The sequence below is a fragment of the Capra hircus genome, chromosome 27, assembly GCF_001704415.2.
Source record: "Capra hircus breed San Clemente chromosome 27, ASM170441v1, whole genome shotgun sequence".
Taxonomy (NCBI): domain Eukaryota; kingdom Metazoa; phylum Chordata; class Mammalia; order Artiodactyla; family Bovidae; genus Capra; species Capra hircus.
In genome coordinates, this window is record NC_030834.1 from 40,961,518 (window position 1) to 40,989,094 (window position 27,577).

The window sequence follows — 27,577 nt, forward strand, 5'->3', positions numbered from 1 at the left end:
AGCATCCTTTTTAATCAAGAAGCGGCAGGGCTACAGAGCCCCTGGACAGAGGAGCCTGGTGGGTTCTATGGTCCTATGGGCCCATAGGATTGCAAAGAGCTGGACACGACTGAAGTGACTCAGCACGCATCACAGGGATACTAGAAATCCTTTGGCATTCTCAAAATGTATAGATGTTCATGTAAGAGAGGCATGATCCTTTCAGAGGATATTTCAGATAGCTGTCTGCCTCCCGCATAGAATCCTAATGACATAGTTAAATAGACGTTACTCAGCTGTGTTTTTTCCCTCCAAGATTTTCAGTTCTTTTCAAGAGCTCTGTCCCATTACATAAGTAATAATACATATCAATCTTCATAGATGTTTTAAAACACTGATATTTCTGGAGTATGTACATTGTTTTAAAACAATTTCAGCACATGGACTAAATTAATCATAAGGAAATTTTCTAGCTGACTATAGGAAAAACACATCATTATATTTGTACATATTTGTGCATCCACAGAAATGTAGCTAGAAATACAAATATCTACTGGGTGTAGGAGCTTTATATTTCTGAAATTAGTGTAGAAAGCCATTTCCAAATGACACCAGTAAATCATTCAGGTGTTCTTTCTTGTTCCTTTTTTACGTGCCCAAGTGGTGCAATGGTGAAGAATCAACCTGCCAGTGCAAGAGATGAAGGAGACACGGGTTCAATCCCTGAGTGGGGAAGATCCCCTGCAGGAAGAAATGGAAAGCCACTCTAGTATTCTTGCCTGGAAAACCCATGGACAGAGGAACCTGGCAGGCTATAGTCCTTAGGGTCCGTTGAACACGACTGAGCGCACACACACTCACTCGTGCACACTCTGTGTTCCTGCTCGTAAGGCAGATAGGAAACTACCTAGAAGGCCTCTTAACTCCTAGTGAGATCTAGACAATAGGATGAATGCCTTGACTTGTAGACATACAGCACCCATGTGACTACAAGATGTTCTGATTTTTCTTCATATAACATTGATCACTTCCCTTGTTCTCTTGGGTATATAACTTGGCGTTAAGTGAATAGAGCACAGCCAAACGTGAAATCTTTTCTGAGGCTTTTGTTAATGTGAAAGTTTACCAAGTGTTTTACATCTAGACACTTTTGGTCTAAGAATTATAACTTATAATTGTTAGGAACTCAGTGTTGGACTATAATAGTGTGAGCAAACCAAATGACTACATCACTTCCTTCTTTTTTTTTTTTAATTTTAAATTTTTATTTATTTATTTATTTTTTAAATTTAAAAATCTTTAATTCTTACATGCGTTCCCAAACATGAACCCCCCTCCCACCTCCCTCCCCACAACATCCCTCTGGGTCATCCCTGTGCAACAGCTCCAAGCATGCTGTATCCTGCATCAGACATAGACTGGCGATATCTACCTAAAGAAACTAAAGACCTATATATAGAAAACTATAAAACACTGATAAAAGAAATCAAAGAGGACACTAATAGATGGAGAAATATACCATGTTCATGGATCGTAAGAATCAATATAGTGAAAATGAGTATACTACCCAAAGCAATTTACAAATTCAATGCAATCACTTCCTTCTTAAGTCAAACCAGACTCAAACCAATGTGATAAGAGCTTTGGGAAGGGGAAAACAGGCAGTACATATGTACCACATCTGCAGTTGTAATAGCCTAGTATACAAAAAAGACTGGTAGCTTTAATTTCTTATTAATAACAGTGAGGACTTTCAAGTATAGTAGCTTCAAATATCTTTGCTGCTGTGCCAACCATGTAACATACAAACTTTTTTTTTTAATAAAAGTTTAAAGAAAATATTACAAAGTATTTAACTTGGTCTTTGCCATGAGAAGTTAAATGAAGACGTGATCATGAAGGTTACAATCTGACACATTATTTTAGCAGTGAAATTATGCAATAGTTTAAATATATGTAAGACCCATGTATGTATATGGCCTATACATTGTGATAAGGTCTATCATTGAAATTTATAATGTGAGTAGATTTGTAACTTTTATGTCAATTTTTTTAAATAATATGTTCAGCAGAATAGACAAAGAAATGAACTAGATACTATTTTCATTTAGGAGTGCACCTCTATTGAGTGGAATTATAATTTCCTCATTATTTTATATGAAACAAGCTATGCTCACACCAGTCTTGTTTCTGCTGAGCTTCTCACTAAATTTCTTACTATTCTTCTTCCAGCTTCACCACATCTAATACTCAAGATTACTGCATTGATATCAGCATTTTGAGTATGTTGAATGATAGTCTTCAGTTCAGTTCAGTCCTTCAGCCGTGTGCGACTTTTTGTGACCCCATGAATTGCAGCACACCAGGCCTCTCTGTCCATCACCAACTCCCGGAGCTTACTCAAACTCATGTCCATCAGTTGCTGATGCCATCCAGCCATCTCATCCTCTGTCATCCCCTGCTCCTCCTGCCCCCAATCCTTCTAGCATCAGGGTCTTTTCTAATGAGTCAACTCTTTGCATCAGGTGGCCAAAGTATTGTAGTTTTAGCTTCAGCATCAGTCCTTCCAATGAATACCCAGGACTGATCTCCTTTAGAATGGACTGGTTGGATCTCCTTGCAGTCCAAGGGACTTTCAAGAGTCCTCTCCAACACCACAGTTCAAAAGCATCAATTCTTCGGCACTCAGCCTTCTTCACAGTCCAACTCTCACATCCGTACATGACCACAGGGAAAACCATAGCCTTGACTAGATGGACCTTTTTTGGCAAAGTAATGTCTCTGCTTTTGAATATGCTATCTAGGTTGGTCATAACTTTCCTTCCAAGGAGTAAGCGTCTTTTAATTTCATGGCTGCAATCACCATCTGCAGTGATTTTGGGGACCCCCAAAATAAAGTCTGACACTGTTTCCACTGTTTCCCCATCTATTTGCCATGAAGTGATGGGACCAGATGCCATGATCTTAGTTTTCTGAATGTTGAGCTTTAAGCCAACTTTTTCACTCTCCTCTTTCACTTTCATCAAGAGGCTTTTTAGTTCCTCTTCACTTTCTGTCATAAGGGTGATGTCATCTGCATATCTGAGGTTCCTGATATTTCTCCCAGTAATCTTGATTCTCGTTTGTGCTTTTTCCAGCCCAGCATAGTATGCAATGTTTTGGGTCTGTTTCTACGTGCAATTCATTCTAGTAATTTCTTGAGAGATGGAAGAATAAACTTGTTCCATTCTGAAACTCACATTTCTACCAAGTGAATATGTACTAAGAATATGGATGGGCTGCCCCAAATTGTCCTCACTTTACTTTAAAATCACTCAACTTTGACAGGCATGCTCTTTCATACTCTGTCAGATTGCTGCATGTGAGAGGGGGGTCTCTCTCTCCAAGCAGGAAATATAGTAACTGAGATTCTATAGGACAGCAGGCATGCAACTAGAGAAAGGCAGAGACAGATTTACCAGGGTGGGAGGGGTGAGGGCGCGCAGAAAGAGATGTTTGGATCTACACTGCATTAAGCAGTCAAGTCGCTTAGTCATGTCAGACTCTTTGCAACCCTTTGTCCATGGGATTTTCCAGGCAAGAGTACTGGAGTGGGTTGCCATTTCCCTCTCCAGGAGATCTTTCCTACTCAGGGATCAAACCCTGGTCTTCCACACTGCAGGCAAACTCTTTACTGTCTAAGCCACCAGGGAAGCCCAACACTGAATATATTCTCCTGAGAATGAAATGTTCCTGTCAGCTTTCTCATTCATACCTATTTCCTTTTCTAACCGTATTTTTCCTGTTCCCAAAAATGATTCAACTAGGGCCTCATATGAAAACCCAGTGCTTCGAATAATGATGCTAAGGTTATTTTCTGACAGTGACAATGATGTTTCTGAGTCTCACTCTATGAAGAAGCAGGTCAAATGGGCATATGTTGTAAGTGTGATAGAAATGGGGAGGGGAAGACTGGCCGAAGTTTCTTTCTTTCCTGTTTTCATTGAATCCTATTGTGTGGTACCCTGATGAGCTACATCTAGAGATGAAGTGGAGTATAAAGGTCTAAGGAAACATGAATGGCAGCATGATAAAAATTTGAGAGGTTGCATATTGACAGAATCTGCAGTGAGGCTACTATAAAAATCCACATGTTACATGATTTAACTAGATGTTAAAAAAAAAAGAATTAGTTCTTAAGAACATATGTTTCTCAAAGGAAGATAACACTGAAATGTGTCCCCAGGGTCCTCATGCATAGGATATGAGTGATGTATCAATTATTGTTTGTTTAGTCATTCAGTCAGGTCCGACTCTGTGACATCATGGACTGCAGCACCTCAGGCTTCCCTGTCCTTCACTATCTCCCAGAGTTTGCCCAGGTTCATGTCTATTGAGTTGATGATGCCATCCAACTGTCTCATCCTCTGTTGCCTCTTTTCTCTCTATGCTTAATTTTTCCCAGCATCAGGGTCTTTTCCAGTGAGTCAGTTCTTCCCATCAGGTGGCCAAAGTATTGGAGCTTCAGCTTCAGCATCAGTCTTTCCAATGAATATTCAGGGTTTATTTCCTTTATGATTGATCCCTTTTGATCTCCTTGCTGTCCAAGGGACTCTCAAGAACCTTCTCCAACACCACAGTTCAAAAGCATCAATTCCTTGTCACTCAGCTTTCTTTACAGTCCAACTCACATCCATATAGGACTACTGGAAAAAATATAGCTTTGACTATGTTGGCAAAGTGATGTCTCTACTTTTAATATGCTATCTAGGTTTGTCATAGCTTTTCTTCCAAGGAGGAAGCATCTTTTAATTTCATGACTGCAGTCACCATCCACAGTGATTTTGGAGCCCAAGAAAATAAAGTCTGTCACTGTTTCCATTGTTTCCCCATTTATTTGCCATGAAGTAATGGGACTAGATGCCATGATCTTAGTTTTTTGAAAGCTGAGTTTTAAGCCAGCCTTTTTACTCTCCTCTTTCACTTTCATCAAAAGGTTCTTTAGTTCCTCTTCACTTTCTGCCATAAGGGTGGTGTCATCTGAATATCTGAGGTTATTGGTATTTCTCCCTGCAATCTTGATTCCAACTTGTGCTTCATCCAGCCCAGCATTTCTCATGATGTCCTCTGCATATAAGTTAAATAAGCAGGTGACAATATACAGCCTTGATGTACTCCTTTCCCAATTTGTAACCAGTTTGTTGTTCCATGGCCAGTTCTAACTGTTGCTTCTTGATCTGAATATAGATTCCTGAGGAGGCAGGGAAGGTGATCTGGTATTCCCATTTATTTAAGAATTTTGCACAGTTTGTTGTGATCCGCACAGTCAAAGGCTTTCATGTAGTCAAAGAAGCAGAAATAGATGTTTATCTGGAATTCCATTGCTTTTTCTGTGATCTAGCAGATGTTGACAATTTGATCTCTGGTTCCTCTGTCTTTTCTAAATGCAGGTTGTCCATCTGAAAGTTCTCAGTTCACATACTGTTAAATCCTAGCTTGGAGAAATTTGAGTATTACCTTGCTAGCATGTGAAATGAGTGCTGTTGTGTGGTGTTTGAACGTTGTTTGTCATTGCCTTTCTTTTGGATTGGAATGAAAACTGCCATGATTTTCATACTCAATGACATGTTTGCAGGGAGACCAAAAATCGAGTCCCTCACTGTCATTGCTATCACATTCCTCTCTCACCGTTGGTGCAAGGGGTAGAGTCTATAAACACGAAACCACAAGTTTAGCCCTTGAATGTTCTTCGTGATTAACTAGAACAGGTCGTACTCTCCACTGCCCTCAACCAACATTCGACCTCATTCTTCAGATATCACGTATGAATGAGTTCATGCCGCTTCAGTGATTTAAAGTGATTTAAACTATTGTTTGACACTTTCCCTTCTTATTCACAGTTCATTATACAATTCATTAAAGAGAACTCGAATGAGTTTATTTTAATGTGTTATCACATTATTTGGGCTTCCCTGGTGTCTCAGTGATAAAGAATCTGCCTTCCAATTCAGGAGACATGGCTTCAGTCCCTGGGTTAGAAAGATCCCCTGGAGAAGGAAATGGCAACTCACTCCAGTATTGTTGCCTGGGAAATCTCATGGACAGAGGAGCCTGGTGGGCTACCATCCATGGGGTCACAAAGATTTGGGCATGGCTTAGTAACTAAACAACAACAATAATAACCCACATTATTTTTTACTTAAACTTATTTAAAACTTCAAAACACACTATCACTAAATAAAACAATCCTTAACATTTTTCTGTTAACTTTGTTTTCATCCTAGTGAGAAGATGTTTTATTATTAAATACTCTGTGTTTTATTAATTAGATGATTTTTATCTCAATATATGTATTTTCTTAAGTGCCTCTGCCCCACCCACACCAATCTTTGTTTTGTAAACTTCTATATTTGAGATAATCATAGATTTACATGCAATTGTAAGGAACAACATAGATTTTGTGTATACTTTACCCAGTTTCTCCAAAGGTAACATCTTACAAAATGGTAGTAGATGGACACTGCCAGGATATTCACCCTGAAACTGTCCAGATACAGAGGATAAGTATCCCTCAGTGAAGTGAAAGTCACTCAGTCGTGTCCGACTCTTTGCAACCCGATGGACTATAGAGTCCATGGAATTCTCCAGGCAGGAATACTGGAGTGGGTAGTCTTTCCCTTCTCCTAGGGATCTTCCCAACCCAGGGATCAAACCCAGGTCTCCCTCACTGCAGGAGGATTCTTTAGTTGAGCCACAAGGGAAGCCCAAGTATATTGGAGTGGGTAGCCTATCCCTTCTCCAGGGTATCTTCCCAACCCAGGAATCGAACTGGGGTCTCCTGCATTGCAGAAGCCTGGAGGGAAGCCCAAGAATCCCTCATGTGACCCTTTAATGGTAATGCTCACCTCCCTCCTGTCTCAACCCCTCCTTAATTATTGGCCACAGATAACCCATTCCCCTTTTCAATAAATTTGTCTTTTCAAAAATGTTGAAGTCATACAGTATGTAATCTATTTTGGATTGACTGTTTTCTACTCTGCATAATTGTCTGGAGAGTCATCCAGATGTTAAAAGTCAATAGTCCATTTATTTTTATTGTTGAGTAGCAAATACATGGCATAGATGTTCCACAATTTGGAAACCATTCACCTCTTGAAGGACATATGAGTTATTTCCAGTTTGTGATTAAGTAAGTGTATATATGTGTGTGCATGTATATATATGGGCTTCCCAGGTGATTGATACTCGTGGTAAAGAATCTGCCTGCCAATGCAGGAGACATGGATTCGATTCGTAGGTCAGGAAGATCTGTTGAAGGGGGAAATAGCAACCTACTCTAGTATTTTTGCCTGGAGAATCCAGTGGACAGAGGAGCCTGGCGGGCTGCAGGCCATGAAGTCACAAAGAGTCGGACACAACTGAAGTGACTTAGTGTGTGTGTGTATATATATATTTTTAATATATACATGCATATATATATTCATATATATTCTTCTACAGATTTTGTGTGAGCAGAAATATTCAGTTCTCTGGGGTAAATACTGCTCAGGAGGATCATTGCTTGGTCATGTGATAACTGCATGTTTAATATTTTAAGAAACTTGTCACACAGTTTTCCAAAATGACTCTGCCCACTAGTGATTTATGAGCAAGGCATTTTCTCCACACTCAAGCCAACATTTGGCATTTTCACTATTTTTCATTTTAGACCTTGTGAATAGGTATATAGTAATATGTCTTTATGTTTTTTATTAACATTTCCCAAATTACTAATAATATTGAACATCTTTTCATGTGCTTATTTGCCATCTGTATATTTTTTAGATGAAATAACACTTTGTTTTTTGCCTGTTTTCTAATTAAATAATTTGTTCTTTTGCTATTGAGTCTTTTAAAGTGTGTGTTTTTTTTTTTTTAATATACTGTAGACAGTTGTCCTTGTTATATATGTGGCTTGCCAGTATTTTCTAGTAGTCTCCGGCATGTCTTTTCATTTCTTACCTGTGTCCTTCACGGAGTGAAAGTTTGTAATTTTTGTGATGTCTGATAGAACACTTTTTCCTTTTATAGATTGTGCTTTTGGTGTCCCCTCTAGGGGGTCGCACGGAGTCGGACACGACTGAAGCGACTTAGCAGCAGCAGCAGCAGCTAGGAAATTTGACTAGTCCAAGACCCTAACAGTTTCCCCCTGTTTTCTTCTAAAAGATGTGCACTTTTACATTTTATGTTTATGTCTGTGATCAATATTGAGTAAATTATTCTAGAGGACATTGGACTTCTGTAGGGTGTTACATAAAGTTTTTGCTTGTGGACTTCGAGTTGTTCAAGCACCATTCATTGAAAAGCTTTCATTATTCCACTGAGTTTCTTTTGTACCTTTCAGAAATCATTTGGGCATATTTACAGGGGTCTGAGTTCTCTGTTTTGATTCAGTGATAGATGAGTCTGCCCTCTGTCAACACCACCTGGTTTTGGTTACTGTAGCTACAAAGCAAGTCTTAAAAACCAGTGTACTGATTTATTCATTTTCAGAATTTCTGCTATTTTATTCTTGTTCAAAATTATTTAAGCTATTCCTTTTTTTCCTTTGGCTTTCCATTTAAATTTTAGAAGAATCTTGTTTATATCTAAAAAAATCTTGCTAGGATTATGATGAAAACTGTCTTAAACCTACATAAAATTTGGGGAGAGTTGACGTCTTTTCAATATTTAGTCTTCCAATCTCTCAACATAATATATTTCTCTATTTAATTTTTTATTCATTTCTTTCTTCAGCATTTAACAATTTTCAGGACGCAGTCATGTACCTGTTTTGTTACTTCTAAGTATTCTTCTGGCTGATTGTAAACAGCACTGTATCTTTAATTTTGGTGTCCACATGTTCAATGCTAGCATGTATAAATAAAATTGAATTTTGTGTGTCTATTGTATATACTACATGCTTGCTAACTTCAGCTATTACCTCTAAGAGTTTTCTTACAGATTCCTTGGCATAACATATATAGATAATTGCATCATTTGGAAATAGATGGGATTTTATTTCTTTCCTTTCTGATCTGTATGCTTTTATTTTTTTTTTCTTGGCTTATTACACTGGCTAAGTTTTCTGGCACAGTGTTGAATGAAAGGGATAAAACCATACATATCTTTCTGCCTGTTCTCAATCTTAGGGGGGAATATTCAGTCTTCCCTCAATAAACATAATGTTAGATGTAGGTTCTTTTGTAGGTAATTACTGTCAAGTTGGAGAAGTTTTCAACCTCTGTTCATATTTTATTAAAAACTTTGTCATAACTTCATATTTAAATTAGCCAAATGTGTTTTCCTACATGGATTATTGCAATCATGTGATTTTATTCTACAGCCTGTGATTATCGCAGATACGTTGGTTGGTTTTCAAATACTGAATTGCATATATATCTGTGGAGTAAACCCTACTTGGTCTTATTGAATAATTATTCATATATATTCCTTACTTTATTTTCTCTTATTTTGTTAAGGATTTTCACATCTGTATCTATGAGGGATATTGGTTTGTTTTCTTTTTCTGTACTGCCTTTGTCTATCACTTGTATCAGAGTATCTTAGCTTGGTCTGCTACGACAAAACACCAACAGATTGGGTGGCTTAAACAACAGACATTCATTTTCTTGCATTTCTAGAGGATGGACATCTATGTGAGGGTGATCAAGTTCTTATGAAGACTTTCCTTCTGACACCTGTCCTCGGGCTATGTGCTCACATGGCCTTATCTTAGTGTTTGTATGTGGAGGAAGGAGAGGGAGAGACTTTCTCTTCTGTCCTCTTCTTATAAGGCCACCTGTCCTGTTGAATTAGCGTTCCATCCTTATGAACTTCATTAGAGTTCAGTTTAGTCAATCAGTCAGATCCGACTCTTTGTGACCCCATGAACTGGAGCACACCAGGCCTCCCTGTCCATCACCAACTCCCAGAGTTTACTCTAACTCATTTCCATTGAGTCAATGATGCCATCCAACAATCTCATCCTCTGTCATCCCCTTCTCCGCTTGCCCTCAATCATTTCCAGCATCAGGGTCTTTTCAAATGAGTCAGCTCTTCTCATCAGGTGGCCAAAGTATTGTAGTTTCAGCTTCAACATCAGTCCTTCCAATGAACACCCAGGACTGATTTCCTTTAGGATGGACTGGTTGGATCTCCTTGCAGTCCAAGGAACTTTCAAGGGTCATGTCCAAGACCACAGTTCAAAAGCATCAATTCTTCAGTGCTCAGCTTTCTTTATAGTCCAACTCTCACATCCATACATGACTACTGGAAAAACCATAGCCTTGACTAGATGGAACTTTGTTGGCAAAGTAATGTCTCTGCTTTTTAATATGCTGTCTAGGTTGGTCATAACTTTCCAAGGACTAAGCATCTTTTAATTTCATGGCTTCAATCACCATCTGCAGTGATTTTGGAGCCCAGAAAAATAAAGTCAGCCACTGTTTCCACTGTTTCCCCATCTATTTGCCATGAAGTAGCGGAACCAGATGCCATGATCTTCGTTTTCTGAATGTTGAGCTTTAAGCCAACTTTTTCACACTCCACTTTCACTTTCATCAAGAGACTCTTTAGTTCCTCTTCACTTTCTGCCATAAGGGAGGTGTCATCTGCATATCTGAGGTTATTGATATTTTTCCCAGCAATCTTGATTCCACCTTGTGCTTCCTCCAGCCCAACATTTCACATGATGTACTCTGTATATAAGTTAAATAAGTAGGGTAACAATATACAGCCTTGACATCCTCATTTTCCTATTTGGAACCAGTCTGTTATTCCATGTCCAGTTCTAACTGTTGCTTCCTGATTCTCAAGAGGCAGGTTAGGTGGTCTGGTATTCCCATCTCTCTCAGAATTTTCCAGTTTATTGTGATCCACACAGTCAAAGGTTTTGGCATAGTCAATAAAGCAGAAATAGATGCTTTTCTGGAACTCTCTTGCTTTTTCCGTGATACAGCAGATGTTGGCAATTTGATCTCTGGTTCCTATGCCTTTTCTAAAATATGCTTGAACATCTGGAAGTTCACAGTTCACATATTGCTAAAGTCTGGCTTGGAGAATTTTGAACATTACTTTGCTAGGGTGTGAGATGAATGAAATTGTGCAGTAGTTTGGACATTCTTTGGCATTGCCTTTCTTTGGGATTGGAATTAAAACTGACCTTTTCCAGTCATGTGGACACTGCTGAGTTTTCCAAATTTGCTGACATATTGAGTGCAGCACTTTCACAGCATCATCTTTTAGGATTTGAAATAGCTCAACTGGAATTCCATCACCTCCGCTAGCTTTGTTCATAGTGATGCTTCCTAAGGCCCACTTGACTACATAATCCAGGATGTCTGGCTCTAGGTGAGTGATCACACCATCGTGAGTATCTGGATCATGAAGATCTTTTTTTGTACAGTTCTTGTGTGTATTCTTGCCACCTCTTCTTAATATCTTCTCCTTCTGTTAGGTCCATACCATTTTTGTCCTTTATTGAGCCCATCTTTGCATGAAATGTTCCCTTGGTATCTGTAATTTTCTTGAAGAGATCTGTAGTCTTTCCCATTCTGTTGTTTTCCTCTATTTCTTTGCATTGTTCGCTGAGGAAGGCTTTCTCATCGCTCCTTGCTATTCTTTGGAACTCTGCATTCAGACGGGTATATCGTTCCTTTTCTCCTTTGCTTTTCATTTCCCTTCTTTCACAGCTATTTGTAAGGCCTCCTCAGACAGCCATTTTGCTTTTTTTGCATTTCTTTTTCTTGGGGATGGTCTTGATTCCTGTCTCCTATACAATGTCACAAACCTCCATCCATAGTTCATCAGGAATTCTATCAGATCTAGTCCCTTAAATCTATTTCCCACTTCCACTTATAATCATATAGGATTTGATTTAGATCATACCTGAATGGTCTAGTGGTTTTCCCCACTTTCTTCAATTTAAGTCTGAATTTGGCAATAAGGAGTTCTTGATCTGAGCCACAGTCAGCTCCCAGTCTTGTTTTTGCTGACTCTGTAGAGCTTCTCCATCTTTGGCTTCAAAGAATATAATCAGTATGATTTCGGTGTCAACCATCTGGTGATGTCTATGTATAGAATCTTCTCTTGTGTTGTTGGAAGAGGGTGTTTGCTATGGCCAGTGTGTTCTCTTGGCAAAACTCAATTAGCCTTTACCCTGCTTCATTCTGTACTCCAAGGCCAAATTTGCCTGTTACTCCAGGTGTTTCTTGACTTCCTACTTTTGCATTCCTGTCCCCTATAATGAAAACTACATCTTTTTGGTGTCAGTTCTAAAAGGTCTTGCAGGTCTTCATAGAACCATTCAACTTCAGCTTCTTCAGCATTACTGGTCAGGGCATAGACTTGGATTACCATGATATTGAATGGTTTGCCTTGGAAATGAACAGAGATCATTCTTTCATTTTTGAGACTGCATCCAAGTACTGTATGTTGAACTCTTATTGACTATGATGGCTACTCCATTTCTTCTAAGGGCTTCCTGCCCACAGTAGTAGATATAATGGTCATCTGAGTTAAATTCACCCATTCCATTCCATTTTAGGGTGAATCAGACATTGACTCTTAAGGCAGGCAAAAGAATTCCTCTGTAAAACAACCCAGGCTTAGACATATCTTTGGGGGAAGTTTTGATAGTTACCGGGTTATTCACATTGATCTATTTCATTGAGTAAGTTGCAGTCCTGTGTGTGTTTCAAGAAAGTAACAAGTTTCATTTTAGTTGTCAAATTTACAGCTATAGTTTTTATGGCATTTTTAAAAATGTCTGTGAGGTTTCAAGTAATATCTGCTATTTTATTATTGATATTAGATATCTGTGTCTTTTCTTATCCTGCCCCGTTTTTTTTTTTTTTTTTTGAGCAGGGCGGGTCATTTCTGCTACATTTGTTAATTTTGTTTATCTTTTCCAAGAAGAAACTTTGTTTCATTGTTTTCTGTTTTCATTTCAACTGATTCTGGTGCTTTTAATTTTTGCCTTCTGTTGGCTTTTGGTTTATTTTACTATACCTTTTTGAGCTCTTTAATGGGTGCTTGGATTACAGATATGAGAATTTTCCTCTCTTCTGTGTGTGCTTTCAGTGCCGTTCCTTCCCATCTCAGCACTGCTGATTTTGATATCTTGGATTTTGTATTCTCATTCAGTTTAAAGGATTTTTTAAAATTACCTTGCAACTTCTTTGATCCATGGATTATTTGGAAGTGTTCTGTTTAACAGCTAGTGATTGCCTTTTCTTTTTTTTTAATATAAATTTATTTATTTTAATTGGAGGTTAATAACTTTACAATATTGTACGAGGGTGGGATGATTGGGGAGAATGGCAATTGTCTTTTCATTTTTCTCTTATTAGCTTCTGGTTTGATTCTGCAACTACAGTGGTTGTAATCAAGCGCTTGATACCATAGGATTCCTGGCAAGACTGAGTTTCTCCTACTAGGAATGAATGCTCAAGTTAGCTTTTTTTGTGTAGGTGAATCATAGGTTTGTGTTCAGACTGTGCTAAACCAGGTATCTGTAGAGAGACTGCTTAATTAGCAAACTTTAGGTAAAATATAAACTGATGAAACATCTCTTTGGCCTTTTGAAAAGCTCTTCATTTGTAAAGTATTGTGCATATCATTATACTAGTTCACTCCTTCAGAGTTCTGACTTTATCATCGTTAAGATATCTAAATGTATCCCAACTTAGTGATAATTGAAACATACATCTTATAATCTAAAAAATCTGTCTTGAAAACCAAATATTAAAATCAATTCATTTGACCTCTGTTCAAGGCAATCACTGACTCTTATTTCTGATGCTGTGACTAACGTATGTTTTCAAGAGAAACTGATCTATTGTATGGAAATAGTAAAAGATAAGCATATTAATAATGAGATGTGACAACACACTGATGACTTAGAGAAATAACTCAAAAGCAAATGGAATGTTAATGTGTCGCAGGTATACAGTTGAGTGCATCATTTCAAGTTCCATGCATTATGTTTAGACAATGGTGTATTGTACATTTCCTTCAGGAAACGATTTTTTCAAGAATTGTTTAAACAAGCAAGTTCTGATATTGGAATGTGCTTCATTTCAATGAACTGGCAACACCTGGTATACAGATCATGTAATTGTTCAATGACTTATGTCAAATAAATAGGCCACAGTGGAAAGAAGAATTGAGTGAGTTCATCAAATAAGCTTCAAAAACAAGTTCGTCCTTTTTAACTGTATTCACGTCTTTTTGAAATTCAGGTTGTCGGGATTTCAGCTGCCTTCCTCCATCGTCAGCAGCGGCTCCATCCTTACTCTGTGGTTCACGACAGACTTCGCTGTGAGTGCCCAGGGATTCAAAGCGCTGTATGAAGGTAAGGTGCTTGCTGTGCACCCCCACACCCCCTGTGAAGATGGCTTCACACTGGCCAGGAAGGCTGTTCACACAAACCGAAGCTGCTGCTTCCCGCGTGGTTCTAATGGTTCAAATGTTGGACTTCTGTGTTTTGATGCTGGGAGAATGCCATTTACTGTAATGGCTCAAATTTCTGGCACAACATGTGTGTTGACAATTTTCCTTTGTTGCTAGAGCTTTTTCATTGGAAGAATGGTTTTCTTTTGATGTGTGGCAGTGAAGTTTTGAGTAGTTAGGATGTTAATTGACAGTCTTCCTTTTCTCCAATCTTAATGGAGACAAGCTTTCTTAAAATAATTGCTGGACAGTAATATTCAGAGTTGGTGCCTAGGTAAAGTGAATCCCATTACATGAGTTTTGGCTGTCATAATTTGAAACTTCGAATGAAGAAAGTGATTTCATTTGGTGCTTGCAAGGCATGGGGGGTGCATTTCTTTTTACTTTATTTTTGGTGTTTTCGGACTTTGTGCTGAGGTGAGTTTGGGGCCTCACTGTCATTGTTGACTCTTTTGGGCAGAAATTTCAAGAAGATAAAAGAGATTTCAGCCTTTGATAGAGGGAATAATATACATGATTGCAAAATATTCAGTTTTAGGAAATTGCACTACTATATGGTAAGTATAAGTGCCGAGGTCTGTTTAGTCTTGTTTCACATATATATTTTAATTTTTGTCTCATGTGTAATGCAGCATCTTTTATTTTTAACATAAACTCGGAAGCCCATGAATTGAAAAGGGCTATGTAGGGTGGGGGTGGGCCCAATCCAATGTCCACTTAGCGAGCCTTCCTGGATTAAGTCACCTCTGTGTGTCTTCCTCTTTGCAATACTTCACACACTTTTGCAAAAATCATTCTTCTTGGAAAGATAAAATCTACACATGCTTTTTGCAACTGAGCTTAGCTACCATGCAATTATCAGAAAATACAAGGTTAGACTGTCCTCTTTGCAAAGGAATATAAGCAGAGCAATTCATCCTTTTATTTAAGTAAAGTCTTATGTGGAATGATGCTTAGAATTTTATACTAACTCTGACTCCAGTTCTTCCAGGTCACTGCTTTTATATATAAACGTGCATCCATTGCCTGAAAGAGTAACTCATCCTTAAGCTCATTACTGATTACCTGGGGATCATTTAATCTTTGGAAGAGTAACAGGCTAGTTCAAGGTTAATAGGTCCTACTAGCTTTCAGATTTGCTTGTATCTACCACTTCCTGCATACCCCAGCTTCACATAATTTCTTTCTCACTTGACATTGCAAAAGTGTTTCTGAAGCAATCTGTACTAGCTGCTATGAAACAGAACTTGTCCAGTCAGCACATACGGTATTTCATAAGGTGGCTAATGCTTCAACATTTTAAAAACCTTGGCAGTTTTCTTTCCCTTTCTGACAAAGTTGATCCTTAATACCGTGTTTTGGTGAATTTCATAAGATAAATGTTGCAGAAACTCGACTGACGCTGAGTGACTGCCAAATCAATAATTAAACTGAATCTTTCTCGGACGTTTTTGGTGGTGTTTGTGGTTGTCATCATGGCATAGTGAAAAATGATTGGTGAGATCGTCTCTGTTGGGAAAATGTTTATGAGTTGTCAACAAAATTGGAAAACTGATGAGAAAAACAGAGCCATGAGTTACCTGCATTTTTTAAAATGTTGTTGTGTGAAGATGTTTGAAATTTTTGTTTTCCATAGTTGCATTACAATATAGTCTTATATTTACAAGTAAATACAATGCATTATTTTGAAAGCAAAGCATTAAAATAAAAGTGCTTTTTTAGCAAAATAAAAATCATAAAATATGCAATATCTTTATTTGTAAAATATTTTTATTAGCTTACAGATCAACTGATAAATTTGTGTTATCTGTTGAAATAAAGTTAATTGCAGTCTAAATAGAAGATTAAAGACAAGAATTTTTGCAGAAGAGACAAAAACTTTGTAAATATCAGCTGGTTTATCAATATCATTTCACACAGGAAGTTTATACACAGCTATAACTTACCAATGTAATGGTCATGGGAAAAAGAGATTTATATCGAGAACAGTGTATAAAATATTCAGATACACCTATTCAGATATAATATTAAGCATAACCAATGAGTCAGAAAAATATCTAACGTTGTTTTGGAACTAGAACATCGGATCCCACTGGTTTTTATACTGACAACACTGTCTTCCAAGTAATTAATATAAACCAAATAATTCAATAAAATGTCTATGTCTTATCCAAGACCTCTAAGGAAAACTTGAATTAAAATTTTAATGCTAAATCAGATTCAATTTTTTCTCCAGTTCTTAAATGATTACCAATTTTTCCAGATTTATGTTTAATTTTTATTTATTATTTTATTCCTTCTTTTTTTGAGGTTTTTATTTTCAGTTTTATTTATATTTATTTGTTGAATTGGGAGAAAATCTTCCAAACTTTAAAAAAAAAAATCTGTCTACACAAGATAGGCTTAGTAATAAACTTAACTTGGACTTAATCTGGACACTGGACTTTATAGTTTGCTGAAAGTACTATTTGGGATAAGTACTATTTACATAAATTATTATTCATACATGGAGATATTAAGCTACCTAAGGAGTATGGAAACAGTAAATTAAATTATTCTAATTAATGTGTTCAGTCATTAAATTTAACCCTGAAAATTAAATGGATATATTTATACATGTCTCACTAGCATTATTCACATATAGTAATTAGCTTTTTAAGTAGTGGGTAAGTTCATAGATTGTTGATGAAATCACCGTATTTTAACCCATATATATAGAATAATAAAATTGAAGCTACTATTTTAATAGGGTATTTTATAAAGTTATATTTCCTAATTCTGTCACTGAACATTATTCTTCATGGCCAGCCAAAGAATTTGCATGATTTTATTTGGTAAATTTATAACAAATACGCTGGGGTTACACATAATTTACAATGAGATGAATTACTATCAATATTCCTATGCTTGTCCAATATAAATAACATTTTTTTTTCTACCTTTCAACTTTTTTTCATCAAGATCTCAGTTACTGAAATAAAATTATTTGTATCATCACATTTACTTATGATTTAAGGGAAAAATCTTCCAGGCGGTCAGAAACTTTACATGGCATGTCAAGACACGACAGATGTTATGCCATGACAGATGTGTGACAAGGCGGCCATGAGACCTAAGGACAAAGAGAACAAACCCACTTGGTGACATGTGACAATCTAGAATTGTGCCCCAAAGGACCCGTCACTCTGATGATTTTTTGTTTCGCTTTTTAAAAGGCAAGTCTTCTCTGTTCTAATATTTTCTCTTGCTAGTGACAAAGTGAACTAAACATTAGAAACACTAGTGAATGTATGATGAAAGTATTTTCACTCCCAGTTTTTGGTTCTGAAATCTAATTTATTTTTAAGTGACTCTTCTCTCATTAATGCGCATCCTGAATATCATTTTAGATGTTTCATGAATTACTTGGTAATTTTTCATACATTAACTTTCAATAATTTTAGTATTGGTTATATTTTAAAATTTTAGTTTTTTTTTTTTTTTTACCAATTGTTTACTATAATTTAGATTGACTTTTAAGGTATTTTTGCAGGTAAAATAAGTTTCTTTGACATTGTATTTTTATCCTCTAGTATTTGTATAAAAAGAATTTCTATGTATTATATAAGCTGCGTTTGAATAGAAAGCCCTGATTCTGTGATTCAAATTGAGTGCAATGTGTACTCACTAAAATTAATACTTTTCTTCTGTAGAACATTTCTTGATAGTGTAGGGCAATTCTGTTGATTGGAAACCAAATTGACCAAGACTTTATCCATGGGATGACTCTTTTTTTTTTTCTTTTTTAAAAAATGGGAACAGAAATTTTATGCACATTTTACCACAGAACTTACCTTTGCTGTAATTGTTTGAGGTAAAAGGAAGGTTAAATTGGATTCCTGTCTAAGGCAAACCTGATAGAAATGGTAAGAATCTTTTCTTAAGAATATTTTCTTAAAATAAAATCTGGCTGACAAGGTAGTTGAAAAGGGAAAAAATTAATCACAATTGTAGACAGTCAAATATTTTGTCCATAAAATACTAATTTTACACATTTAGCATTTTCTCACCTTCCCATGGTGCCATATTTGAATATATTGGCCTTAAATGTTGTGCTTGAAATCTATAAGAATCTGACAGTTTAAAAAAAAAATCTTTTTAGGAAAAATAACCACCAGCAGAGTGAGGAAGAATTCGACATCACTAAATTGCAAAGATTAGCCTGTGGCAGGAAACTGTATCGCATACAAACTAGCACATTAGATGGAGTGAAGAAAACAGTTGCCCACAAAGATGCTTAAAGAGACTCCTTCGGGTTATAAAATTCTATTCTAGAGAAATTCTGCTCTTTCTTTTTTTCTTTGTTTTAAAATTATTCATTCTATTGATTATAACATTATGTCCTCACTAAAGTATATGTTTCTCTATGGATAGATGGTAAATAAGTGAATGAAAGATAGGTAGATAGATGAAAGGGGTAGACTGATAATCTGTAGTTAAGACAGATGATAGGTAGGTAGATACATAATAAATAGGCCGACAGGTGGATGAGCAGATGGATGAATAGATGTGCCTAAAATGGTATAAATTCTTATATACATTTTCTTTTTAAATCTTCAAGATTCCTATAAGCATAGCAAAATTACCTAATATTACTGGACAGAGAAAACGAAGTAGTGATGTATAGTAACTTAGTTTGTCAAGACGTTATGGCTACTACATAGTGAAGGGGGGGAATTAAACACCAATCTGCCTGTTTCCAGATGTTGTCATTCTTAACCCTGTACTATGTTTTCTCTAATATGATATTTGTTTACATGTATGGAAATACACACATAAAAATAAGCATGTATCCACATACTTGTATACACAAAATCACACTTTTACATATATATACATATGTGTATGTATGTATATACACACACTATATATGCATGGAGCATATATGTATATCCTTATGTAAATGGACACAGATTTACTCACTCATTCTCTCTTATTTATGCATTGTCCTTTTACTGAGTATCTCCCAGAGACTCAATACTGAGCTAAATGTTAGGAATACAAAGAAGATGATGAGAATGGTGTTTTTTCTGAAGGAGTAGTAGGCAAAAATGACAAAATTCAGTAGAACAGAGAGTGCAGTTGGTTCTAATAACTAGCGATGGTGTTTGACATGACTGGGCGGAAGGGAAGGCCAGTGGTCTTGGGGACAGATAGAGATCATGATAGAGTCAATACTTGAGCTATACTGCCAAGTGTTTAAAGAGTCCAAGTAGTAAATGCCAACTTTGTATCAGTCACTGAATACACGTTCTCCAAGGAAGATGGGTCACTGGGGGCTCTTTCTGAGTGAGGAAGAACTATGGGCGAAAATGTGGCGGACAACAGCTTACCATCTGTAAGAACTGTGGGACATTCCCAGTAGGCCTGGAGTGTGGTCCCTTGGCCTGGCAGTGCAGTCAGAGGGGTCAGGTTAATGTTGAACCAGCCCTGAGATAGAACTCTTCCTCTGTGGGATCCACAGACAGGCTGAATTCATCTCACTGGACAGGTAAACAGACGGAAGCACTTTCGTTTGCAAATGCTTCCATTTTACAATTTCGTCACATTTTAGCTTTTAAATCATCATTGAAGTGCCTGAAATGTGTATAGATGGAAGTGAGATGATGTGGATTAAGTGAATCCTGCATTCTTGCAGCAGCTTTCCCCCACGAGGTGTTAGAGGGCACCTGTTACCTCCTCTCTTGTGGTCATTTTTGTTTGCATCCTTGAGGGCAGTGTGGGCTCCAAGGAAAGATTTCAATACTTGACAGGTGGCTCTAAGTAAATATTTAAAAATATTGTTTGATAAAAATTCTTCACTCAGCCCTACCTTAATTTCATCCCATGGTTCAAATTTCTTACCCTCAAAACCTAAAAGGAGAATTGATAATAGGTGTCACAGTTAGCTGATTGGAATTTGATTTTCTCTTTGGTTAACACATCTTCTTATCTAGAAGTTTTTAAAACATAGACACACACACAGACACCTCCCCAAAAATGATGGTTTAAAGACAAAGAGTTTTGATGACCCACTGCATATACAAACATTTCTTCTTTAAAAAAATAATGGACTCCATACAGACCATTCAGTTAAACCTGTGACGACTTAAATGGATTGATTTCATTTATTATGGATTTATTTTGGGGAAGATAATGGGCTTCGTGTTCATAAACTACTTAGATTTTCACCAGGGAAATGTGAATCTTGGCCACAGTGCAGACCTTTCATTCCGGCGTCACTAAGTGATTAACTCCGTGGTGGGCGGGGCTTCTCACTGAGAGTGTTTCCTGTTCCCTGAATGCATTTGGCGTTTCTCTCTGACACATCCCTCAAGTAGAATTTTCTTTCCTTTAACATCCATGGATCTGGATTTAGAAAGAACAGCTAGATTATTACCCTTCAAGCTCAAAGCTTTATTTAGGATGTCAGCGCTCATTTATTTCTCCCTTGAAATGATTATCCAAACTCAACCTGAATTAAAGCGTGGAACGTGAATGACCCACCTGGCAGGAAACATTTCCAGTTGAAGAAAGTGAAGGTGGAAGAACAGCAGTTAGCTGTCCATTAGCCAATGCTTTACCATTACTTTGGATTTATAACAATTACTGAGGCTAAAATGAAGGGGAAACGTCTAGAATTACTTTCCTGTTGACTGTTAGGTCCTCTAGGCTGGTGAGCTAGGTAAGGACATAGCTTACTGAAGACACACTTCCCCTGGTGGTGGAGAGCAGAGGGAACAGTCCTCACGTTGGTCCTTCTCGAGGCTTAGATGCCAGAGCCTCGTCCCCTCTTTTGTTCTTGATTTGCAGGGTATTCAGGTGGCTCAGATGGTAAAGTGTCTGCCTACAGTGCGGGAGACCGAGTTCCATCCCTGGGTTGGGAAGATTCCCTGGAGAAGAAAGTGGCAACCCACTCCAGTACTCTTGCCTGGAATATCCCATGGATGGAGGAGCCTGGTGGGCTACAGTCCATGGGGTCGCAAAGAGTCGGACACGACTGAATGACTTCACTTTCTTTTCTTTCAGCAGTAGGCACACTAGGACCACTCTTCAAAGATTTTGGAATGGCACTTGAAATTAATTATTCCTGTTAGTAACACGAACACTAACATCTCCAAAAAGTGCAGAGATAGGAGAGAAGTAGTGACTTTCTAAAAGTTCAGCTAAGTCAATCAGATGTTGGGTCAGAGCAGGAAGGTCTGAATGGCCGCACAGTTTTGTACGAATGTGTGTTTTTTCCGCAGAAAACATTTCATAGACTTCACCAAGGTCTCAGTTGTTTCATAACTAACATAAAGGTCATAAAGGTTGATAATATTAGTTCTGCTACCCCGAGGCATCACATGTTCCTTAACCTGGTTTCTGCTGCTTATCTTTTACTTCAGTTGTTTTGATTCTGATAGCAGGTTACAGTTGGGCTTCATCAATGGGCCTTGAGTTCTGGGGTGGACTAGGGCTGTCCTGTCAGTGTGGATGATCTGGTTCCTATGAATTGTAGTCTATTAATTTGGCATTTTGATTTTATATGTTCTGTGAACTTAATTAATATGTTTTCCCTCGAGAGATGAATTTGTTCTCTGTGTACTACAAAATCCAGTTTCTGATTCAATAAGAGTGGATAGCAGTGATCCACCAAGATCATAAATTCTACTGTGGCGCCTATTTAGTGATATTAAGTTAGTCGTTTTCCCTGGTGAGACACCAGTACACACACACACACTACACAGTGACACTCTTTGTATCATCATGTATAATTTGTCTTCAGACATCATCCTAAGAAATCATTTTGTTTCAAGTATTCAGTACTGTTCAAATAGTTTTAGTCATACGTGTATTGACCTAAGGGGACATTCATGACACAAAATGCAGTATGCTCCGAGTTTGTTGAAAATAACTTTTAAATGTACTTGTACATGTGTGTATGCACACGTACGTGTGTATGTGTATCCATCATCCATACATTTGTATAGCATATGCCCCTATGAGTACCCAGAAAAGTACAGGAGGGTACCTGAACTGTTAATAAACATGAATGTGGGAGTGATTGAAATGCTGAAGATGGATAGCTTGGTTTTTCTCTATATTATTGAGTTATGTAGCTTGTTGCAATGGGTATTTAAAAAAATCAAGTAATGAACATCGTAAAGGGGGAAAAATGTAGATTATGCTGGAAATGGATATTCCTAAATGGATCTCAGGGTCTTACATGGAAATAAAATAAAAAGTGGGGCCAGGTAATTTTAAGTCGTTCAGTATCATTTTCAAATGGCTGAGTTCATGGGTTCTAAGGCCAGCACTGGCACAGAAATGGTGGTCTGTCTAAAAGGGCCTTAATAAAAGGTAAATTAATTCCATAGAAAAGACATCCTCAACATTGTTGTTCAATAACAAAGGAAGGATTGATCAATACTTCACCTTCCACAGTGTAATTGTACTTGTGTTTCTTAAGATTTGTCTTTGTGATGATACTTCAAGTTTTACCCTTTGTACCCACTCATCTCCCAAGACTTCTCTTTTTTTGTGTGTGGATCTTTTACAATGATATCTTGTGTCATAGACAAGTTGCTCCAAGTTAATATGCATATGTGATTAGCAATAAGTAATCTCAGATACTGTGGGAGAAAAGTGATCATTATTTAGATGAGATAAAGCATGTTTAGGGTGGTTTGGCTGTAGCAAATAATCATTATTTAAAATGAAGCTTATAAGCAAAAATAATGAGATTGGATAATTTTTTCTCTTAAAATTCTCTTTTTTGGCTATCATTGGTCCTTAATGAGCCACTCAATATGCTAGAAATTAGATGACCTCTCTGTTTAAACACCCTCAGGTCTTGGCTTCCTACCATTCTGCTACTAGAAATGGGAAGGTTGGCAAAATTAATTTCTTAAATGTTTACATGTGGGTGGTGCAAAAATTCTGAGTGTGGGTTCAAGCCAGTTTCTCAATCACTGAGTATGACCATTGGATAAATTACTTAAGCCCTTACTGTATCACATCCCTCACTTGTAAAATTGAAAAGTTCCAACCTTGGAATTGTTATGAGATCTAGAGTAGATGAGGTCTTTATACCACATAGCTCTGTCCTTGGTATACAAAACTTCTAATTTCTTCTTCCAGTTCTGCAATACTTGCAGAGAGAATGACCTCAGTAAGTGTAGTGGGTGGTGATTTCTTCTAAATTGGGAATTATATAATCTTCAGTGCTTATGACTGTCTCATTTTGTGCTCTTTTCCCCTTGTGCTGTCTTATTCATGGGACACCTTTGTCTACCTCTATCCCAACTTCTCTGTGCATTCAGCTTCTCTGTATCTTCAGCTTAAAAAAAATAGTCAAAGATTAAAAAATAAATAGAATCTTTCAAGTGAAAGTGCAAAACACAAATTCATCCCTGGTGTAGTGGTGAGTGGCTCTTTCTGCTTTTAGGACTAGCTGGCAAGTTATACATTGTGTAACTTCAGTTTTGTTTTGTTTTTTCTTAAGTAAGTAGGCATTTTTGCTCTTGCTGTGTGGTTGATTTGTTGAGTCTTTAGTCTACAGTAAGAAGAATATGTTAATACAAAGAGGTCCCTGAGGAAAGGTAAAGTTACATTTTTCTTCTAGCTTCTGGTTATAGGAGGAGATGACTAAGAATGAGATTTATTTGAACTATAAAAACAAAAGCACAGAACCATCCATGGGCTGAAATCAAGAAAGATCCAAGAATGCTAGAAATGCCCATTATAAATTAGGACAAAAATATATTACAGTTTGATAAATCAAAATTAGTTTTAGGGAAGGAGCCTTGCCTCTCCTCTTCAGGTCCTTTTGTGAGAGAAACGGGAATTATATGAACTATTAGTTGGCCTGTAGCCCTGTACAAAAGTTAAGCTTTAAGCAGATGCTTCACTCTCTGATACACAGTGGAATTAATGCCAAATGTCCGCTTAAATGACAGAAATAGAAATATTTGTTTAGCTGCAAAGTTTTCAACTCAGTCTACAGGAGATTCACAGTTCATTTCTGACTTTGCGCTTACCATGTAAATTTATTATTGTTTCTGAGACTCTTCTAGCGAAGGTTAGTGGGTCACTGAATATCAAACATCTGTAGTGCAAAGTCTAAGCACATTTTTCAAAGAATGTGTTCATTTTAAAAATCTCCAACCTTACTGGCAATTTCTTTCCTCTTTTTAAAGTTGTTTTCTTTAAGTGTAGGCAGAAACTGTAATTTTCTGTTTGCCAAAACGTCCAGTAGGCTAACTTTTGGCCAACTGAGGATAATCTCTTCTGAATTATATATATGATATTGACCTGTGTAGGATTCATATTCTGAGGTGCAACTTGTCTATGACCCAAGATATTATTGCAAAAGATCAAGAATAAAGGGAAGTCTTGGGAGATGAGTGAGTAAAAAGGGTAAAACTTGAATTATCATCATGAAGACAAATCAATTATGGATTTATTGTTAGTTTCAACAAAATAAGCCATAGACTTTATTGAACAACTTGAAAGAGCATCATATAAAATTATACTATGTGTTTGTGCATGTTCTATAATCAGTCATTTCTTACAATTTTAATTGTTTATTTCACTCCTTTCTGCGACTGGACATGGAACAGCAGACTGGTTCCGAAAAGGAAAAGGAGTAAGGCTAAGGGTGTATGTTGTCACCCTGCTTATTTAACTTATATGCAGAGTACATCATGTGAAATACCAGGCTGGATGAAACACAAGCTGGAATCAAGATTGCTGGGAGAAATATCAATAACCTCAGATATGCACATGATACCACCTTTATGGCAGAAAATGAGAAACTAAAGAGCTTCTTGATGAAAGTGAAAGAGGAGAATGAAAAAAAAAAAGTTGGCTAAAACTCAGCATTCAGAAAACTAAGATCATGGCATCCAGTCCCATCACTTCATGGCAAATAGATGGGGAAACAATGGAAACAGTGACGGACTTGTATTTTTTTGGACTGAAAAATCACTGCAGATGGTGATTGCAGCCATGAAATTAAAAAACGCTTACTCCTTGGAAGGAAAGTTATGATGAACCTAGACAGCATATTAAAAAGCAGAGACATTGCTGACAAAGGTCCATCTAGTCAAAGCTATGGTTTTTCCAGTAGTCATTAATGGATGTGAGAGTTGGACTGTAAGAAATCTGAGTGCAGAAGAATTGATGCTTTTGAACTGTGGTGTTGGAGAAGACTCTTGAGAGTCCCTTGGACCACAAGGAGTTCCAACCAGTCCATCCTAAAGGAGATCAGTCCTGGGTGTTCATTGGAAGGACTGATGCTGAAGCTAAAACTCCAGTACTTTGGCCACCAGATGCGAAGAATTGACTCATTTGAAAAGACCCTAATGCTGGGAAAAATTGAAGGCTGGAGGAGAAGGGGATGACAGAGGATAAGATGGTTGGATGGCATCATTGACTCAGTGGACATGAGTTTGAGTAAGCTCCAGGAGTTGGTGATGGGCAGGGAAGCCTGGAGTGCTGCGGTTCATGGGGTTGCAAAGAGTCGAACACAACTGAGCGACTGAACTGAACTGTGCTGCTCAGAGTAATGTAAGAAGTGAAGTGAAGTGAAAGCTGCTCAGTCGTGTCCAACTCTTTGCAACCCCATGGACTATATAGTCCATGGATTTCTCCAGGCCAGAATACTGGAGTGGGTAGCCTTTCCCTTCTCCACAGAGTAATGTAAACACTCTGATGCTGGGAGGGATTGGGGGCAGGAGGAGAAGGGGACAACAGAGGATGAGATGACTGGATGGCATTACCAACTCAATGGACGTGAGTCTGAGTGAACTCCAGGAGTTGGTGATGGACAGAGAGGCCTGGCATGCTGCGATTCATGGGGTCGCAAAGAGTCGGACATGACTGAGTGACTGAACTGAACTGAAATACAAAATCCTTTTGATTATATCCAAGTATTAACCAAAATAATAAGATACAGAAATGAAAGTGAACATTCAAATAATGAAAGGCACCATTTTTTCATTTATTTGTATTCTTCATTGTATTTTCATTTATTTGTATTTAAATATTTTTTTATAAAACCTCATAGTGGAGACTGTGGACTGCAAACACTTCCCCTTGTGACAGCAGAGGGTGAAATGCCCTTTCTAGTCACTGCCTGTATGTTCTACTTGCTTCCTTGCAGACATCCTTGACATTGGTTTTTTCAAAATATGACCTTATATTTCTTTCTTATCCTCAGGAGTTAAAAAATAAAACAAACAAAAAAACACTATTTAACAAAAGTAGACTAGCCTGGGGCATGTTGATTTGCAACATGAGTTTATTTGTATAGCTCCTATTAAGATGCAGTTGTCATTTTAATCATATATCTTCTAAGTGTTAATTTTGTTTTTCCAAGCGTACATCCACTTTTCTTAAAATATGCTTTTAAATATTAAGATAGTGGAATGGAAAGCCACATTTGGGAAGGAGAGGAGGGTGGGTGAGTGGACATCTGGTGTGTGGGGGACATCTGAGTTTGCTCCTGCAGTTCCGCCTGGGTGTGGGAGGGTAGCAAATGGGAGATTTTGTGCAGGAATATGATGGAACACATTTTAAATCTGGATGTGTTATCCATCTCAACAAATAAAATTGGGGTTTCAGCATTCCGCATCTTTGTTTTTTTTTTTTTTAAGACTTTCACACTTGCTCAAAATCTTCCCATATGCCACAATTCTGACGTGTGTATCAAAATTTACATGTTTACTTGTTTTTTTGGAAGGAAAACTCAGATGCATGAATCACAAGAGTAACTATGGGTTTCTTAGTGTAGTGAGAGCAAAGTATTTTTTTTTTTAAGTTCACTAAGTCAAAGGAACTAGTTAGTGTGTGGTTATAATTAATGCTTATACATTTAGACTGAGGTCTTAAAAAATTGAGGTATCATTTCACTTATAAACTACTGTATGAAATAAATATTGGAAGACTTCTTGATGCCGGGAAAGCTTGAAGGCAAAAGGAGAAGGGAGTAGCAGAGGATGTGATGGTTAGATAACATCACCGACTCAGTGGACATGAATTTGAGACAACTCCAGGAGATAGTGGAGGACAGGGGAGCCTGGCATGCTGTAGACCATGAGGTCGCAAACAGTCAGACACGGCTTAGTGATTCAACAGCAATGAA

The 27,577-nt window shown here is 37.4% G+C and overlaps 1 protein-coding gene across 1 annotated transcript in view; it reads left to right on the forward strand.

Annotated features, from left to right (window-relative positions):
• Positions 1-27,577, forward strand: part of CSMD1 (CUB and Sushi multiple domains 1) — a 2,085,346-nt gene that overhangs the window by 611,903 nt on the left and 1,445,866 nt on the right. The window contains 1 exon segment of the mRNA XM_018042044.1: positions 14,220-14,332. Within this exon segment, the coding sequence (XP_017897533.1) occupies positions 14,220-14,332 (113 nt within the window).